Source organism: Anguilla anguilla, chromosome 15, assembly GCF_013347855.1.
Source record: "Anguilla anguilla isolate fAngAng1 chromosome 15, fAngAng1.pri, whole genome shotgun sequence".
In the NCBI taxonomy this organism is placed as follows: Eukaryota; Metazoa; Chordata; class Actinopteri; order Anguilliformes; family Anguillidae; genus Anguilla; species Anguilla anguilla.
This window is the reverse complement of record NC_049215.1, coordinates 10,936,510-10,955,967: the sequence shown is the minus strand read 5'-3', so window position 1 is coordinate 10,955,967 and position 19,458 is coordinate 10,936,510. Positions and strand designations below refer to the sequence as shown.

The following is a 19,458-nucleotide window of genomic DNA, read 5'->3' as shown; positions in this document are numbered from 1 at the left end:
GGTGAAAACCACAGGTGATTGGAGTTTGGAGGCGGTGCAGTTTTTGCACCCCGGTAGCACGTCTGTTTTCCATCTGCTGTTAGAATCAACCCCAATCAATGTCCCCCTTCATAATAAAAGCATCTTAACAGGCTGGAACTACTCGCTTGCTCCACAGCTATTTTAGAGTCTGTAAAAGTTGAAACACAGAAGGAGAAGAAACATATATTACGATTTTAAGAGGGTCATGTGCTTATAAGGTTTGGGAGGTGTCGTGATGGCGATTGACATAAACCATGATGAAACTGGGGCTGTTACTTTTTTATGATCCATCCTGCATAACCCCTTATGCTCGGATTTGTGAACTTGCATTAGTGTTATTTCTGAGCTCACCAGTGCCCTCTTTCTTCTTATTTCTTCTTTTCACTTATTTCTCCACTTCATAATGGCTTCCTTGACTTTCAATTTCACAACTCTGGTCCTCATGTAGACAAACGCCAGTAACAGACTCCAAAGGCAATCAAAAGGCTAGAATCAAGACTAGATACTGAAAGCTCTCTTATACCTGCACTAAGGAAGCAATTGAACAAACCTGACTAATCAGAAACACTGACGCCGTTTGTCTCAAACATTATGGTGGCCTGAAATGGGGGGACTATACATTAAAGGTGCTGTATTTTTTACACGGTGAAACGAAAGTGTATAAAAACGCCCTTAAATAAAAGCTGTGCGAGAGATGTGCACTTTAACCACACGTGAATTGTTTGATTACAAATCTAAAATTGTGGAGTACAGAGCCAAATCGAGGAATAATATCTTTTTTTTTCTGTAGTAGACAAAATAGCAAGGACATTTTTTTTTTATATGACCTCATTCCGGCATAGCCAAAACTCTGCCAACAGACTGGCTACTCCAGGCACAGCTTTCTTTAGCAAAAGCCATGATACCAGTTAGTCAGTAATTAATTTATGTTTTCAATGTGACACTGTAACCTCAGCCCCCCCCCCCCCACCCACGCCCCCAACACTTCTCACATTATGGTATTTGGCCACTTCCCCTCGATTTCCTTCCCGTAATCGTGGACCAAATTGTAACGCCCTGCAACGCTACCGAGGCAACTGCAGAAGAAAGAAGTTCTGGTTCCTCTCGGAGAAGAGCGGTGGTGCTTGAGTGGGTCCAGAGACTGATTTCAGAGCTCATCTCTAAACTGTAAGTAGGCCCTTTTTAATGCAAATCAGACTCTGTAGCAGTATGTGCATCTATATCCCTGTCATTTACTCAATCACTGTGTGTGTGTGTGTGTGTGTGTGTGTGTGCATGTGTGTGTGCATGTGTGTGTGTGTACACGATAACATGGAAACATTGTTTTTTAAATGATTTTAAGAACATAGCATATAGTATAAAACTGTATCAGAAACTGGCTGCATCTCTACAGCGCGATATTGTGGCAGTTCATATTTGTAATATCCATGGATTACGTCTCTTGTCTGTTTTGTTTCACTTCCAGAGAACAATGTTTTCATTTTGAATTTATGCGTACTATCAAAACCAAAATGAGCAAGTTTACCTTTCAAAGTGGTTTGAAATAAATCTTTGAATGTCTGTGATTGGGCATGTCAAAAAATGGCAGTGTTTTCTCTTTTTGTATTGGCATAGAATGCTGCCAGAACTGATAGCGCCTTCCTTCTCGAGGTGGAGGAAGAGATTTTGTTTCACAAAAAGGATTCCAGGAGCATTAGCAGCCCGTGTTGTCGACTTCATTAGCCATTTGATTGGTCCTTCAAATTTAAAATAATATTTAATATTTAACTCAGGAAAACCAAGAATTTACATTTGTTAATTAATTAATTGCTCTTTTGGGCAGGGTTACACGTTCTTTTGCACATCTGAGTCAGAGTCAAAACTAATAATAATAATAATAATAATAATAATAATAATAATAATAATAATGAAATACCAAAAAAGGAACATGAAGCAATCATTGAATACTACTGGGTGTTTTACCTTTTATGGTAAAGTCTGTTGAGTTACCAAATACCCAGCCTGAGTCACTTTTGTAAAGGGCAGAGACTGGCCTAAAACAAGGCCCCCACGCAACAATATACAATCTTGCAACAATATGAGCTAGTACAACAATTATTAATGAACAGACTGTCACTTAATTCGCTTAATTATCCCACGGCTTGTACACTCGAAAATAAATGTTTTATATCATATCACAAAAAATGCGTCTATACCGGTGAAAAGTCCAGAATCCTTAACACTTTTATGTAAACCTGTTGTGTTGTGATGGAAAAACATCCCTTAGAGAGACTGAATAGTTGTATGCACAGGGACTGGAGCTGGAATGGACTGAGATATTTATTCACACATTTATTCACACATCCACACATGCCCTACCCCTTCACAGTCCTAGCCCCCCCAAAAAAAAGAAGAAAAAAAAAAACCTGAAAACGAAACAAACTGAACTGAAACAGTGTGAAACCAAAATAGCCTCAGACACATACTACAGAAATAAGCACCCTTATATGAACCTCTGGGCGACTTGAACCTGCTGCATGTGCACACTTCACCAGCTGGAGGGGCCCCAGATTGCCCCGATTCCCTCTGATTCCCAGACTGATAGCTTCTGGAAACCACAGTTTAAACTTTTCAGAATTTTCAGTTTAAACAATTTGAGATTCATCAACGGACTTTGTTGTTGCCTGATGCAGGGAGGGCCTACAGTGCTGTTCAAAAGATTCCCCTTCAGGCCTGCCACCGATCTTTCACCAGGGTCACACACTCATCTGCACAGGTCTGAGTCAGAGTCAGAGCTATTTTAAAGCATGTCGCTTTTTATTTTTAAAGAAATGTAAACTACATGGACTCTTATGACACATCCTGTCAGTTTAACTAACACAAAGGTCAGTCTCCCAACTCCCAACACTATGCCCAACACTATCCCCCAACACTGCTCACTCAACTTCCACAACCCGAGACGTTACACCACAGGATCATTCTTTCAGTGTGTTGATTATTTTTCCTTCAGCTTGAACCAATTATAAGTATGAAACACTGCATTAAAAATAGCTCCTGAAGTTGTAATATTATGCTTTACCACCTTGTAGGTTTTTATATTTAGCAACATTTGATTGATAAATTGATCCATTGATTTTATTGTTGTGAAATAATGCATTTCCTTTTTGACAGGAAATGCAGTTCCCCCTGAGTTTCACAGTGCAGATTTTGCTGTTGATAGGCAGAGATGGTAAGTCGAACAAAGGGTGTGCGTCATCTACTGACAAATGCACAAGATCGAGTGTGACACTGCCTCATATTCCTGTATCAAATCTGTCAGAATACCAGGATGTGACTATGGCCAGACCATCTCTCAAAACCTGAACTGGTGGCTCCACTGTGTGCATATACACTATGTGTATATAGAGATTAAATTTTCACAATTGGTACCACGTTTTAATTTCAGTGTTATAAAATAAGTAAATGCTAATATTTGGATTTTGGCATTTTAGATTTATATTATTTGATATATCATATTAGCTGTTGAATGTCTGAGCAATTAATTGTGCTGAGAACTAAATGAATGCAAATTATCTGATTCATGTAATTACTGGTTGTGTTATACAGTGTAAGTTAACATGGCTGACATAACATTACAGGAACTGTGTATTTCTGGGTGGGTACCTGCTTTTTGGAAAAGCTGATATAAAAAAATATCATCTTTAATTAATATAATATGCTGGCTGCTCTGAATGAGAGCCTCTACTAAACATCTACTGTGATGTGATTTATTTGATAGTGCCCAATTTCCTACATTCCTTTCTCAAAGATTAAGGGTATTGTGTAGATTGTCAGCCAAGAAAGAGCAACACTAAAACATCAGCCCAAAATATTGTATGTTCAAATTTAGATAAATATGTAAATATGTGTAGGTTTGGGTAAATATGTATGTGTGTCCAGATATTGGTAATGTGCAGATCTACGTAGTTTTGGGTGGAGAGTTAGACATTTGTAGACTTGGTAAATATGTATACATGTGCTGATTTTTCTGTGAATATGCAGATAAGTGCCGGTTTAGTTAAATACGTAGATACATGCTGATTTGGTTGACTGTATATATTTGTGCATTACTCAATAAATTAATCACATACTATATTGTATTATTTTATATGTGAATTATTTTACCTCCAAATGTGCTTGGTCATTCCTGAGAGTCTGGTTTTTCACTGTCGTAGAAATCCACTGACAGCAGGTAAAGCTGACCAGGTAAAGCAGGGCTGTAGGGAACATGTCCCATACGGGCCAGTCCCATTTTGGCTCAGAACATGGTCTGGTCTCCATTTCCTCTCTGCCCTCCAGGTCTCTACGCAGAGGAATGCCCCAAAACCGTGATCCACTCCTGTGGGGACTGCATCCAATCTGGACCGTTCTGTCACTGGTGCAGGCAGCTGGTGAGCAATCCTGCTCACAACACAGCACCACAGACACAGCTTCACAGACACAGCCTTCACAAACATAGCCTTCACAGACATAGCCTTCACAGACATAGCCTTCACAAACATAGCCTTCACAGACATAACCTTCAAAGACACAGCCTTCACAAACATAGCCTTTGCACACATAGCCTTCACAGACACAGCCTTCACAGACATAGCCTTCACAAACACAGCCATCACAAACATAGCTTTTACACACATAGCCTTCACAGACACAGCCTTCACAGACATGGTCTTTACACACATAGCCTTCACAGACATAGCCTTTACACACATAGCCTTCACAGACATAGCCCTCACAAACATAGCCTTTATAAACATAGGCTTCACAGACATAGCCTTTACACACATAGCCTTCACAAACATGGCCTTCACAGACATAGTCTTCACAGACACAGCCTTCACAAACAGTCTTCACAAACATAGCCTTTGCACACATAGCCTTCACAGACATAGCCTTCACAAACATAGTCTTCACAGACACAGCCTTCACAAACATAGTCTTCACAAACATAGCCTTCACACACATAGCCTTTACACACATAGCCTTTAAAAACATATCCTTTACACACATAGCCTTTATAAACATAGTCGTCACAAAAGGAAGTCTTCACAAACATAGCACAAGGGAAGGAGAGTTTCCCATCTAAATTTTTCATTCCCCGCAAATGTGTCACAAAGATTACGAAACTCACTACAAAATGAATTTGTTCAGAATGCAGAGCACCACAGAGTCTTACTTATAAGGAAGTGCCTAAAATACAGTGAATTTACACCCTCCACCCTTCCGTTATACTGGAAAGAAATTAAATTATTCATTTGAGAAATCAAAAGTATGGATTTTATCTTCTTTTTTCATGTATTCATAAGTAAGGGATTGAAAGTTTGGCATCTGCATCAGTGCCTTTGTCTAGCTTATTGGGTATGAGAACTTCAGCCACTCTGGTACTGATCCACCAGACCCAGCTGATCAGACTGTGTCCCCCCACAGAACTTCACCAAGCAGGGCGAGTCGGACACCGTTCGCTGTGACACCAGGGTGGCCCTGCGAGAGAGAGGCTGCGAGGCAGACAACATCGTCTCCCCCCAAAACTCCCAAACCCTGGTGAAGGACCTCCCGCTCACCACCCGCTCCTCCACAGCCAATAAGGAGCCGGTGCAGCTGAAACCGCAGCAGATCACACTGGACCTGCGCCCCGGTGAGCTCCGCTCCCAGTTCAAATCCCGCTCAGCCTGCACTCTGTACCTCTGCATCCCCCCCCCATACATCTCCTGCTTTGTGCTGTTCAGTCACCATTTATTTTATAAATCTTATCAGTCCTGTAGTGCCCAGTAACCAAAGTGGCTTCAGAAATTGCACCAGGCTCTTGAGTTGAGTATAGTGGGACTAAGCACAAACTGGCTTCAGTAACTGCATCAGACTCTTGAGTTGAGTATAGTGGGACTAAGCACAAACTGGCTCCAGTAAGTAACTGCATCAGGCTCTTGAGTTGAGTATAGTGGGACTAAGCTCAAACTGTCTGTCCAGGCCTCCCCCACACCTTCCAGCTGAAGTTCAAACGGGCGGAAGACTACCCCGTGGACCTGTACTACCTGATGGACCTCTCCTACTCCATGAATGATGACTTGCAGAACGTGAAAAAGTTGGGGGTGGAACTACTGAAGACTCTGCGGACGATCACCTCTCGCGCTCGGATCGGTAACGCTCTCTACCCCTGGCCCATAATGCAATGCAACAGTACCACCGCACTGTAAACGTAGGATTAAAGGAAAAATTCACCCCGCTTTAGTAAATGTATATGTAGTAAATGTGCAATATGATTGATTTTGAAATTGCGAACATAATGACAAGTCACTGAGACCGTGACTGAGTTCGTCGGTCTAATGAAGCAGGACCCGCCCGGCTCTGTGTTCGCACTGCTGTCTGCAGATGGTGAAAATCCCCTTTTTTTCCCCTCCCTTTTATTTTCCCTTTTAAGTTTCCTCAAACGTTTTTAAAAAAGTGACTGTGTTCGTAACGGCGCCGTCGTTTGCAGGTTTCGGCTCGTTCGTGGACAAGACGGTCATGCCCTTCACAGACACCAGGCCGGAGAAGCTGAAGAAGCCGTGCCCGGAGAAGGAGCGCTCCTGCCAGCCGCCGTTCGGCTACAGGCACGTCCTGAGCTTGACCGATAACCAGAACGAGTTCAACAGGAGGGTGTCCGAGCAGTTCATCTCCGGCAACCTGGACTCCCCCGAGGGAGGCCTGGATGCCATCATGCAGACTGCCGTGTGTGGGGTGAGTCCGTATTACACCCGCGTTCCTTTTCATGTGGTTTAATCACACTTTCTGTGCTTGGTCCTTCATTACAGTAGCTTGACATAGAACCATCAGAAGGATTTTTACAGTAAACAACTGCAAATGGGCAAGTTGTTTGTGTTGCTTAGTGTGTTGTGATAATGTCACTCCACAGTACGTTGCCGTGACATAATACAGCTTGTGCCTATTTGTGGCTGTTGACACACATTTAAGAAGGCTTAGGTAGCATTTCTGAAGGTGCCATGAAGGAGTCTTATGAATATTGTATGAATTCACATAAAGTGTTACGGCTGATTTAAATGGTTCACTTGTGATTGACACATACAGTTCTATTATACTGTGAACACTGTAAGAAAATGTACATGGAAAGTCAATATGCTGGACACCTAGCTTTGAGATAACAACATATGTGGCGGCAACTAGGGGTGTGCAGAAACGTCATTATCTGTATCTGTATCTGTATCTGTATTCGGAAAGAAGACCGGAAGTGGGCGTGGTTTATACAGGAAGTCACGTTAAATAAGGCAAATGTTGTATTTTCTAACCTAATATTCATTGGCAATGCAATTGTTGTGCCTTCAAAGCATCAAATTGATTTAATATTGGCATATGATTAATTATGAAATATATTTCCACATCCTCATACTGTACTTTTCATCGCTCTCTTTTTTATTTTTAACTAAACTAAGTTTTATGAACTGTCTGAACCCCAGCACACCAGCACATTCAGAAACAGAAAAAAATGTTTTATAAATCGAAAGATTCTGTTTTGCATTGGAAATAAGAACCATGTACAGTAAAGATATACAGAAACATATCCTTCAGTTGAAGGGAATAATCTTACATTTCAATGATGATGCGTTCGCGTTTCTTGATGTGTTAACGTTACTGCAGTTCACTATTGAAACGTGAATGACTACTTTACAACAGAAAAAACAGTAATAGCCTACATTAACTTTTTTTTGCCTGTTTTATTTTTATTTATTTATTTATTTTTTCCCCTATTGAATAAGTTTGGATAGACTGCAAACCATCTGGTGTCCTCATATTTTCCTTTGGTGGCAACTGTTACCATGAATGGATTTCGTGTTCATTATAGACAAGACCAAGACCTATGACTGATACATACAGCATGGATGCATATTGACTGAATTAGGCTACAAGGTAAAATGTAATGGAAGAAATTAGAAATTAGAAATTAATTCTCTCTCTCCCTCTCTCTCTCTCTCTGCCGTGTAACGTTAGATAGGGGCTATATGAACTCGACATGGAGCTGACTTTCTTTTTCTCCCGAATCCGAATAACGAGCAACTTCGGGTAGAAGAAATATCTGTTTCCATCGCATTATTCGTGCTTTCCCGAATACAGTATTCGGATTCGGATACATCCCTAGCGGCAACCATATGTCTGGATACTTGCTAGCTTGATCATGATCATAGAAGTATTCCAATGTAAAAATAAGTGCCTTAGTCTCTTTAACCTGATTGCCAGCTTGTCCTGTTTAACCCTCTCTCAAACAACAGTGGAAATGATCTGTGTCTTTAAGGGCACAGCTACGATCTGAGGGCTAATTTGTGCACATGGTATATAGATAATTATAACTGTGTGCACTATTAATATCTACATTTTCTGGCGGTGTCGTTATTGAAATAACACCGTCGTCTTTTCTAGCTTAAACTGACAGCTTCATTTCAGCATATGTAGTATGCTGCAATGAAGGGGCGGCAGTGTAGTATAATGGGTAAGGACCCGGACTTGTAACCTAATGGTTGCCGGTTCAATTCCTGATAGGACACTGCCGTTACACCCTTGAGCAAGGTACTTAACCTGCATTGCTTCAGTATGTATCCAGCTGCATAAATGGATACAATGTAAAAACTTGTTTAATGTAAAATGTTGTTTAAGTCGCTCTGGATAAGAGCGTCTGCTAAACGCCTGTAATGGAACGTGATGGACTTAGGCTCGATATGAGTTTGATGCAGCTTACTGTTACTCATGTTCTTACGCTGAAGGCAGGTCAGTGGAGGCTGTGCAAAAAATGCTATGTTTAGCGCAGCTGCACATATGGCACATTTGGCGTCTCTGTAATCTGTCACAGGATAAGATTGGCTGGGGGAACAGCACCCGCCTGCTGGTGTTCACCACCGACGCTGGCTTTCACATGGCGGGGGACGGGAAACTGGCCGCCATTTTGGAGCCCAACGATGGCAATTGCCACTTGGATGCGGGTCTGGGGTACAGCAAGAGCAACGATATGGTACGTGCAGCAACGTGTGTGTGTGTGCACGTCTGTGCATGTGTACATGCGTGTGTGCGCTAGTGTACGAGTTTGTGCGTTTGTATGTGTGTGTACGTTTGTGTGTGTGTGTGTGTGTGTGTGTGTGTGTGTGTGTGTGTGAACGTGACTGTATGTGTGTGTGCATGTGTAGAATACAGTATAATGCGAAAACATTCCTGAGAAATTATGACTAGTACATCACAAACCAAAATTAACAATCATGTGAAAAGAGGAATTGCGTCTAAATGTTGTCAGAATCTTTTTTGTCAGTTATATTCAGATTAAGAACATTTTATATTAGTCCCACTGAGATAAAACATCTCTTTTCTAAGAGAGACAAGAGGTTCCTCTTTCCATTTAAATTTCACAGGCACTTAAAGGGTTAAAGTATTTAAAATAGTTATCTCCCCCAGCAGAGCTGTTGTGTGTGTGTGTGTGTGTGTGTGTGTCGGGGGGTGTAGGGTTTGCTCATTAGAGCTCTATGCATACATGACTGCATCACCCAAATAGATGACTGCATCTTTTGTTTTTTGGGGCAAGACCTACTAATTAGAGTGCCTGGACATATGCATGTTTCACTTAATATGGAGCTCCACACAATAAGGAGCTCATCCATGCAATCTGTTCAGCGTGGCCAGAAAACAAAACTGGCTTCATTAAAGATCACAGCACACCCAGGAGCCCCAAACATTCAGGCCTATTAAGAAATTATTTGTGCGTCTTCATCTCGAAGTCGCATGCATTAAGTGTCATTACATATTATTGTTTTTTGTTCGATTTAAAAAAGATTAAATTGCCTATAGCCTATATCGGTAAACACCCAAGAACATTCAAATGGAGCAACACAGAATGATTAGAATTCATGTTATTAGAAATGCTTTGTCGATTTTGATCCCAAAGCCACATAACTGCTATGCTCTGTTTCCAGGACTACCCTTCCGTTGGCCAGGTGGCAGAGAAGCTAACAGAAAATAACATCCAGCCCATTTTCGCCGTCACTAGCAACATCGCGGATGTGTACAAGGCAAGGATTCTATTCTTAACCGGAGGCACGAAACTGCCGGAAAAAAGCGCATTTACAGCACGCGAGTCTGATCATCACCATGGAAATCACATAGCACGCAAACTCTCCGAGCCGCGGTTGCCACATGCTGTTGGGTTAATTATCAATTTAGCGTCTCGTACAGCTGCGCGTGTTAAGGATTGTAATCAAATAAAGCTTTATTGTGTTCTTCATGCGTAAAGAGTGTTATGGCTAGTTTAGTAACACGTGTTTTTAAATGTGCGCAGAAACTGAAAGAGATGATTCCCAAATCTGAAGTCGGTGTGCTGTCAGACGATTCAAGCAACGTTGTATCTCTGATTACGAATGCATACAAGGTAAATTATTTTTGGTATTCCCTGCTTTCAGTGCATCAAATACAAAATCAATACATGCCCAAAAAAGTAGATACTCTAATAACTTCTAATGGAGCATGGTCTTTTCAGAAGGTCTGGTCCTCAAAATGAGTGTCAATACTATTAAATACAAAAAAAAAAGGAATTACCTTAATTCAACATAGACAAAGTTTACAGACAGAAAAGCAGCCGATGTTGTCTTTAAGACAAACAGAATGTTTCATAATGCCATGCTACACAAGTATGGAGAACAGCAGGACTGGTGGCCGAATTCCTGCATACAGAGGCCCAATGAAATTGTAAAAAAAAAAGGTTGGATTATGTTTTGACACAGAGCCTTTCCTCCAATGTGATTGTGAACCATTTCGAGCTCCCAGACCACGTCAGGGTCTCGTACAGATCAACCTGTGAAGGTGGACATAGAGAGGACACGAGAGGCATATGCAACAATGTTGGCATTGGTCAGGAGGTAGGTAAATAACTTTATCAATTTTGAACGACATAGCTCAGGAGGTAAGACCGATTGTCTGGCAGTCGGAGGGTTGCCGGTTCAAACCCCGCCCTGGGCATGTCGAAGTGTCCTTGAGCAAGACACCTAACCCTTAACTGCTCTGGCGAATGAGAGGCATCAATTGTAAAGCGCTTTGGATAAAAGCGCTATATAAATGCAGTCCATTTACCATTACCATTGAACAAAATGAGGAACATGCCCCCCCCCACCCCCCCGGGCATGTGGTTAGGGCATGTTCCTCATTTTGTTCAAAATTGCTATGTGTTTTATGTAAAATATTTTTTTTCATATTTATGAGCCGATGTTTTCCAGGCAGAGATATTTTAATGTCACGCAAGAGGCATATGACATAAAGTTATTTCCATGGTTTGAATAACATATAATTCCATATATTTATATTAATTTATTCTTTAAAGGTAACATTTAGCGTGACCGTGACCGCGGACAAATGCATAGCGGAGAAATCGTTTCTGATTGGACCGCTGGGCTTCAGAGAGAGAATGAAGGTCACCGTGAAAACGCACTGCCAGTGTGAATGCAGGGACCCGCCTAACCCGGGCCACTGCTCGGGGAAAGGACAGGTCGTCTGTGGAAAATGCAGGTATGCACTACCACGCCTGTGCATGTGTCTACATGTCACGCCCATCATATGGCCTCTCTCCTTCTCTCTATAGCGCTCTCTCTTTCTCTGTGCAGTTACTCTAAAGGGTTTGATTTCCACTGTTATTGCTGATGTTGGTTTAAGTGCTTCGTGTTTAGTCAGAGCTCTCTTTCTCTGTGCAGTTGCTCTAAAGGGTTTGATTTCCACTGTTACTGCTGATGTTGGGTTAAGTGCTTTGGGTTTAATCAGTGTTCTCTCTCTCTGTGGCAGTTGCTTTAAGGGGTTAGTCAGAGCTCTCTCTCTCTCTCTCTCTCTCTGGCAGTTGCTCTAATGGGTTTGTGGGTCAGAACTGCGAGTGCAACGTGGGGTCCCAGGGCGAGGACCGGCTGCGGGCCCAGTGCCGGCGGGACAACGGCACGGAGTGCTCGGGCCTGGGGGACTGTGTGTGCGGCGTGTGCAACTGCCACGCCGGCGAGGACGGGCGCACCATCTACGGGACGTACTGCGAGTGCGACGACCGGAGCTGCGAGGTGCACCAGAACAGGCTGTGCGGAGGTGGGTGCGGCGCGTGTGGCGCGTGTGGCGCGTTCGGCTACCCCCGCTAACCGCTTCCGCTTCTTTAGCTCACGGCAGGAAGAAACATCGTAACAAAACCGACAGGGAATATGAATATGAATTCATTTTGAATTGAGGCAGCAGACATGATGCAATACGTTGCAATTTGAATGTAAGCTTTTTTTCATTGAGGATTTATATCATAATACGCTTAGTCAGACAAGCAACGTATGAGAAACTTTAATAATTATGTTTTTCTCCCTACAATGAACATTTGAAGTGCCCATCTACAGTCGAACATTCAATTGAAAATGAGATTTAAATATAAATACACATAAATATATATACAAATATAACAAAAATTCTCTCTATGTAGCTAGTTTCTAGCTGAAATGAATGATACAATTATTTCTATTTTGTGGTAAATTAGGTCAGATGTAGTGAACAGTGAGGATGTGAAACATTTATGTTCTGAATTCAGTGGTTTTAACCAGTTAAGACCCTTGTTTTAACATCCAGCACTCCGAATACTGAACACAAGTGTATCAACAGTTAAAACATCTCACTTATCCAACATTTAAAATATATTTATTTGATTTAATCTGGTAATTACTGTTCAAGATATTATCAATTAAATCTTAGATTTTCTTGATAGGCAGAGCAACCTGCTGGGTTAGCCTTTATCAAAATGTACAACTCACAACCAGATTAAAATAAAAAGAAACAGCAGGCCCAGATTCAGGCTTCAGGCTTCTCGCATGGCAAAGCAGATAACCCACAAATCTCCACCACAGCTGACGTTAACTGGCTCAAGTGTAGCACCCACACACTACAGACAGACCCGAGCAAAGGAAAGTATGCGTTTTATGTTGTTTGAAGGAGGGTGGGGGGATTTTTGAGCGAGATGGGGGCGACATGGCTGTTTGGTTGAGGTGTGAAAGGACAGAGGTGTGGTAGCAGGGCCAGGCAGGAACTGTCTGAAAGCTGACACATTCACACATTAAAGCCACCTTATGAGGTTTTAAGCAGGGTGAAACGCTATGACATTATCATCAGAAGATTCCTGGTTTTAAGTCCATCAAAAAGACACCAAGCATGAATATGTTGAGGTAATCCAGCCAGCTGCTGCATTTCTCTTAAAAAAGGACATTTGCACCTATTTCTAATGAAGAAATAATTGTCAAAGACAGCCAGTTTTACTCTTCTAATATTTTCCATGTAACAAAATAATCATTATTACATTGTTCTGCTTTTAAATGGAAAGGCCTGAAAATGTAGCTTCCAACACAATCGGGCCTCACAAAACCTTATCTATACAGACATTAAGGTTTTTACTCAGTGATTTCAATTAAATAGTACAGATTGCATTCAAACTTAAGAGGAATATGGATCTTTGTGCAACATATAGCCACACAAGATCTCTGATCCCCAATAGGCAATGAAGTCATAAAACGTTCAAGGGAAAACCTTCCAATACATCGTATACATTTGAGAGACCTCTGGTGTGGCCCTAATTTCCCCAAAGGCATTCCTTTGGTGTTGTAACAGGAAGGGGGGGGGGGAGATAGACAGCAAGGAAACAGCTAACACTACTGTAGTCACACACAGCAAGTTTGCCAGATCAGTTTGCATCACCTGTTCCTTAAAGGTGGTAATCCGGATATCCAACATGCAACTGAATGGAATTTCTTTAAATTGCAATTAATTAAATTCCACATGTTTACCTGTACTGTTATCCCCAAACCTCAGCTGATCAGGAAAGAGACCAGATACTAGTTCTAACATCATAAAATAAAGAATATAGAACTTCATTGAAATTATGCATTAAACACATCTCTTCAATATACATTAATGAACAAATGCCTATTCAGTGCAAACGAAAACTAAATTAGAATTTACCTTTATAAATTTTTAATATTTTCTATTGAATAGCAGTTAAAAGGAATTGTGCAGATATGCAGGTTTGCAGAACTTAAGTTTAGCTTTAATAAATAAACAAAACAAATATTGGGAATGATTAGCCAAGGCTAGTCCTGCTCGTCTCCCTAGCACAGGTGACCCAGAACAGGCGTTTCTCAAATAGAAAATCTTGAAAATAGCGGGGCTTCCAAACCCTCCTACCATTTAGCCCCCATATGTATCACAACTAAAGCAATGGAAATCTCCACTAGAACGTCATAAAAGACCAGAAGGTTCACAGGAAATAATAAATAAAACAAACTAAAATAAAGCTGTGGGAATGAGGGGCTTTGTATGAGAGGACAGGATCAAAAATCAACCAGAGCATGCCATTTCCTGCCTCTTTTAATACCAACAGGAAGGGTGTCTTCACATCCTCATTGGACAAGAGAAAATTTACCACAGCTTCGCGCAATGACCGATTAACTGCCAGTCTCTGAGACACTGATCATCAGCTGAGCCACATAGCCCTATAATGAAGTGCTGGATCAAGGAATCTTGAGGGAGCTACGAGATCGAGATTGCAAAATCGAGAAGAAATAGTGGAACTAAGTGAAAACAAAATCTTGCACTGAAGCGAACTTAGCAAGCACCTTAGGACAAGTGACTGCTCCACACTTCCTGTCTCTCCAATTCAAATTCCAGTTCAACATCCTGTTGGTTGTGGCCAGTTAAATTCTGTTCCTAATTCATGAATTGAATTGGACCAAATGATAAAATTCTGAATTTTGCACAACCCTGGCTTGGACCTGAAATCATCATCTCATTAACTTAATTAACTTTTCTCAGATGCACAGCACATTATGACCGTGTCCACAGTAAATAAATGAATAAATAAATAAATAGATTAACTCAGCAGAACATGTTGAATGCACAGAATTCGCGTAAAGGTAAACGAAGGTAACACGGGGGGTCTGTTCTGTTCCGCTGCCAGGAAACGGGAAGTGCGATTGCAGCAAGTGCATCTGTAACCCGGGTTACGAGGGCAGCGCCTGCCAGTGCAGGAAGTCCAACGACGCCTGCATGAAGGGCGACAGCCGCACCGTGTGCAGCGGGCGGGGCACCTGCGAGTGCAACGTGTGCCAGTGCAAGGACGGGTACACCTTGCCCTTCTGCGAGGAGTGCCCGGGGTGCCCCTCACCCTGCCCCAAAGCTGCGTAAGCGCTCGTCTTTACGCTTAAAATAATACTCTCTCTCTCTCTCTCACACACACACACACACACACACACACACACACAATTACTCAACTTTACGCTTAAAATAATACTCTCTCTCTCTCACACACACACACACACAATTACTCAACTTTACGCTTAAAATAATACTCTCTCTCTCACACACACACACACACACAATTACTCAACTTTACGCTTAAAATAATACTCTCTCTCTCTCTCACACACATACACACAATTATTCAACTTTACGCTTAAAATAATACTCTCTCTCACACACACAATTACTCTACTTTACACTTAAACTAATACTCTCTCTCACAAACACACACGCACACAATTACTCTACTTTACACTTAAACTAATAATACTCTCTCTCTCTGTCTCACACACACAATTACTTAACTTTATGCTCAAAATAATACTCTCACCCTCTCTCATACACACACAATTACTCAACTTTACGTTTAAATAATACTCTCTCTCACACACACACAATTACTCTACTTTACACTTACCTAATACTCTCTCTCTCACACACATACACACACACAATTACCCAACTTTACACTTAAAATAATACTCTGTCTCTCACACACAATTATTCAACTGTACACTTAAAATCATACTCTCTCTCACACACACACACACAATTACTCGACTTTACACTTAAAATAATACTCTCTCTCTCGCACACACACACACACAATTACTCAACTTTACACTTAAACTAATACTCTCTCACACGCACACACACATAAACAAGTACTCAACTTTACACCAAAATAACTCTCTCTCTCTCTCTCTCTCACACACACACACACAGCAGTTACTCAACTTTACACCAAAATAACCCTCTCTCTCTCTCGCTCTCTCACACACACAGAAATTACTCAACTTTACACCAAAATAATATTCTCTCTCTCTCTCTCTCTTTTGCATATATGTTTAACTCAAAAGTAAAGGACAAATTAATTACATCTTATAACCACACTGGTCATTTGTTTTTGTCACTGTGAATGACAATACTTGATCACATATGGTATTTTCAGTACCCAAATAGTCATATGTTCCATTATCAAATGTGCAGATGTTTTGTGTGTGTTTGTGTGTGTATATGACCTTATACATATGAATGTGGAGCAAACGTGTTGAGAATGAGATTTCACTGGGAACTTTTCAGGGCTTGCATTGAGTGCCTGGGATTTAATAGCGGTCCATTCAGTGAGAACTGCTCCACGCAGTGCCGGGACATTCAGCACAAGGTGGTGGACCAGCTAACTGCTAAGAAGCCGTGCAGGGAGAAGGACTCCAAGAACTGCTTCATCGTCTTTTCCATGAAAGAGCTGGACGGCATCGATAAATACGAGGTGTTGATCCAGAAGGAGAAAGGTCAGTTTGCTCCGTGCACCGCACATGCTCATTTTCCGTGTGCGCTATCCCAGTAAATACAATACAACCTGTGGGGTCCAGCGGTGGATATTGGTGAATATGGTGGGCAACTGCCACCAATTTAAGCCAGTGCTGGTCAGGATATGCTACACTACATTTCCCAGCAGCACATGTAAATGTTCTGAATGTTCTAATCAGTCTACCCAGACAGATTTGTGTGACATACTATAAACACTTACAGTATGTTACCCCACTGATAAAAGGTTGACATTGAGTCACCTGGGTCATAACTATTGGACTGTCTGTCTCACTGTGTATATATGTGACCCAGGAGATACTAATTACAGAGAGGTCATTATAACATCTTGCAACGGCTTAATAGTTGTTATGTACAGTATTAACATTTCACATTAAAAGTCTTGCTTAGTTCTGAATGGCAGTGACATTATTCCTCCTTTACTGTAGAATGCCCGAAGCCCCCGAACGTGGCCGCCATCGCCGGGGGAGCGCTCGCCGGGGTAGCGCTGATCGGCCTTCTCGCCTTGCTTCTGATCAAGGCCTTACTTTACATGAAGGATCTGAAAGAATTCCGCAAGTTTGAGAATGAAAAACAGAAAGCAAAGTGGAGTAACGTGAGTTTTCCTCGTCAAACATGCAATTTGAAAACCTCTCCTTCGCTGTGATAACAAATATATATATATATATATATATATATATATATATATATTTGTGATCACTATTGTATTCATTATCAAAAAATATGGACATATACAGAATATAGGATCGCTCTTTCAAACAATACAAAACCACAACATAACAGACAACTCAAACTATGATACTAGCTCAGGGTCTGCATGGGGAAGAATTATTATTTCTTTTACATATACTTAAAAAACTCACTAGCAAGAGGTTACTGATATAGAATACAAGTATCCTTCACACATAAGTCCCGTACACAGATACAGTAAGAATCTCATCACAGAATTAAAAACACCCAAATACACATGCAGGGCTTTATGCAGACATGAGAACTTGTTATACGCTGGATGTCTCACTAAGCACTTGGAAAAGTCACCCCATGCAGTAACAGAAATCTTTTAATCTCTGGCCCAGTGTAACTGCATCACTGGATTTAAAGAAACAGAAACGATCATCATGATCTATATGAACTACAGATGGAGGCTTCTCTCCTGGGTTTGTAAAATCATGCCCTGACAGTTGGTTGAGACGTGCAGGTTTCAAGAGATATTATGGAAATATTTGGAACTATACGGGGATTAGTCCATAATCTCTTCTGTTTACTGTGATCATTTCTTTCTACACTGCTAACCTGTGACCTGTGTGCAACATTTCATTGTTCTGTTTGTTTTCTCCCCAGGCTGAGAATCCGTTATTCAAGACTGCAACAACCACTATTCAGAATCCCAATTTCAGCGAGGATTAATGTCATCGTCTGTATTTAAAATGTGAAATCAAGTATGTTAGGGCAGTCGTTCTCAAAATCAACCCTGCCCCCCCCCCCCCCCCCCCCCCCCCCCCGGTGTATGCTGGTTTTTGTTCTAACCACAATTGCAATCCCAGAATTTTAACAAGCTTCTCATTTTTCTCAATTAGACACTTCATGTTTTGAGAATTTATTTACCTTCTTTTTTAAATTTTTAAATAAATTTGGTAGCTCACGTGGGGTTGAACGTGCCCAATTCCCACCCTAATTTGGGAATGTCCAATTATGTGCAACGTGTGCGGACCGCACAGTTGATTTTGAAGAGTGTAGATGTCCAAGGTTCTCCTCAAAATCAAATTAAAGACCCAGTAGATCAACACAACAGTAAATCAGTAGAGTAGAGTGTAAATCAGTAGGGGAACGTGTGGACGCCTGGCCACTAAAACTGACCATTTGGTAAATAATGAGGAATTCAAAGACAAAGCAAATGCCCAACCTACTTTGCATTAATAAGTTTAAGGAAATAAATTGAAATAGCGTAAACACATATGTTCAACAGCCTGAATTAAGCAAGGAATTGGCTGTTGCAAAACCCATACATGGGTGGGGTCCCCAGGACTGATATTGAGAACTGCTGCATCATGGTGCGGTGCTGCACAGCATGGTAAAGGATAGCATACCACACACAGCATTGCATGTGTTCCGTGGGTAATTTTTTGTAGGTGTGCACTATAGGAAAAATATGGGCTGATTACAATAACTGATATTTGTCATGTTGACCAATGCTGATGCTGATGAATCCTCGTTGTTTTATGTTACAGCACAAATTCAAACAGTATCTGCATTTTCAGAAGTGGATGACTGCAGACTGTAGAGAGTTAGTATAACTTTGCATGTGAACTTGTCTGGTGAAAAAGTTAAAAAGAGAAAAAAAATTGTCATTATTATTAGGCTATTTTACGAGCTTTACGATTTCGCTTTTAATTGATAGCATAAAATGTCTCGCCTCTCTGCCACAGCCCATAGCAACAAGTTAATTTTAGGCTATTATGGGCTGATAAACATACGCCCTGATATTATCACACATTCCTTCTTTTTTGTAACTGTGAAAAGTTGGACACATTCTTTATGATTACCATTTTGCTGTTTTGCTATTTTTTATTTTAAATTGTGCATTGCAGACTTTAGCCAAGCCTGCAAATGGCTCATGTTGACTTGTTCATCCCATTCAAAGGAGATTTTCTCCCATACCTGCAATTTTACTTTGTTAACTGTGAAAACAATAAAACTGGGGAAAATCAATGGGCCCCAAATTTAAACATTTTTTTTAAAGGAGTCCTTAATTTATGAATGTTTCATTTTGTAATTCTC

General features: G+C 41.1%; 1 protein-coding gene across 1 annotated transcript; it reads left to right on the top strand.

The window, feature by feature from the left end:
- Positions 1 to 1,055: 1,055 nt before the first annotated feature.
- Positions 1,056 to 19,406, top strand: itgb2 (integrin, beta 2). The gene is made up of 16 exons (XM_035393506.1): positions 1,056 to 1,188; positions 3,172 to 3,229; positions 4,339 to 4,430; positions 5,467 to 5,674; positions 6,004 to 6,174; positions 6,512 to 6,753; positions 8,873 to 9,031; positions 9,981 to 10,076; positions 10,343 to 10,432; positions 10,785 to 10,919; positions 11,378 to 11,562; positions 11,885 to 12,117; positions 15,011 to 15,233; positions 16,435 to 16,643; positions 17,109 to 17,275; positions 18,022 to 19,406. The coding sequence occupies exons 2-16, from the start codon at positions 3,175 to 3,177 to the stop codon at positions 18,085 to 18,087; spliced, it is 2,331 nt and encodes a 776-aa protein (XP_035249397.1). The 5' UTR covers positions 1,056 to 1,188; positions 3,172 to 3,174; the 3' UTR covers positions 18,088 to 19,406.
- The last annotated feature ends 52 nt before the right edge of the window (positions 19,407 to 19,458 follow it).

Bases quoted from the DNA above. Each gene is read 5' to 3' on its own strand.
- itgb2 (XM_035393506.1), top strand. From the start codon at position 3,175: ATGCAGTTCCCCCTGAGTTTCACAGTGCAGATTTTGCTGTTGATAGGC. The intron at 6,175-6,511 runs GTAACGCTCTCT...CGTCGTTTGCAG, and splicing joins CACCTCTCGCGCTCGGATCG to GTTTCGGCTCGTTCGTGGAC. The intron at 10,920-11,377 runs GTAGGTAAATAA...TATTCTTTAAAG, and splicing joins ATGTTGGCATTGGTCAGGAG to GTAACATTTAGCGTGACCGT.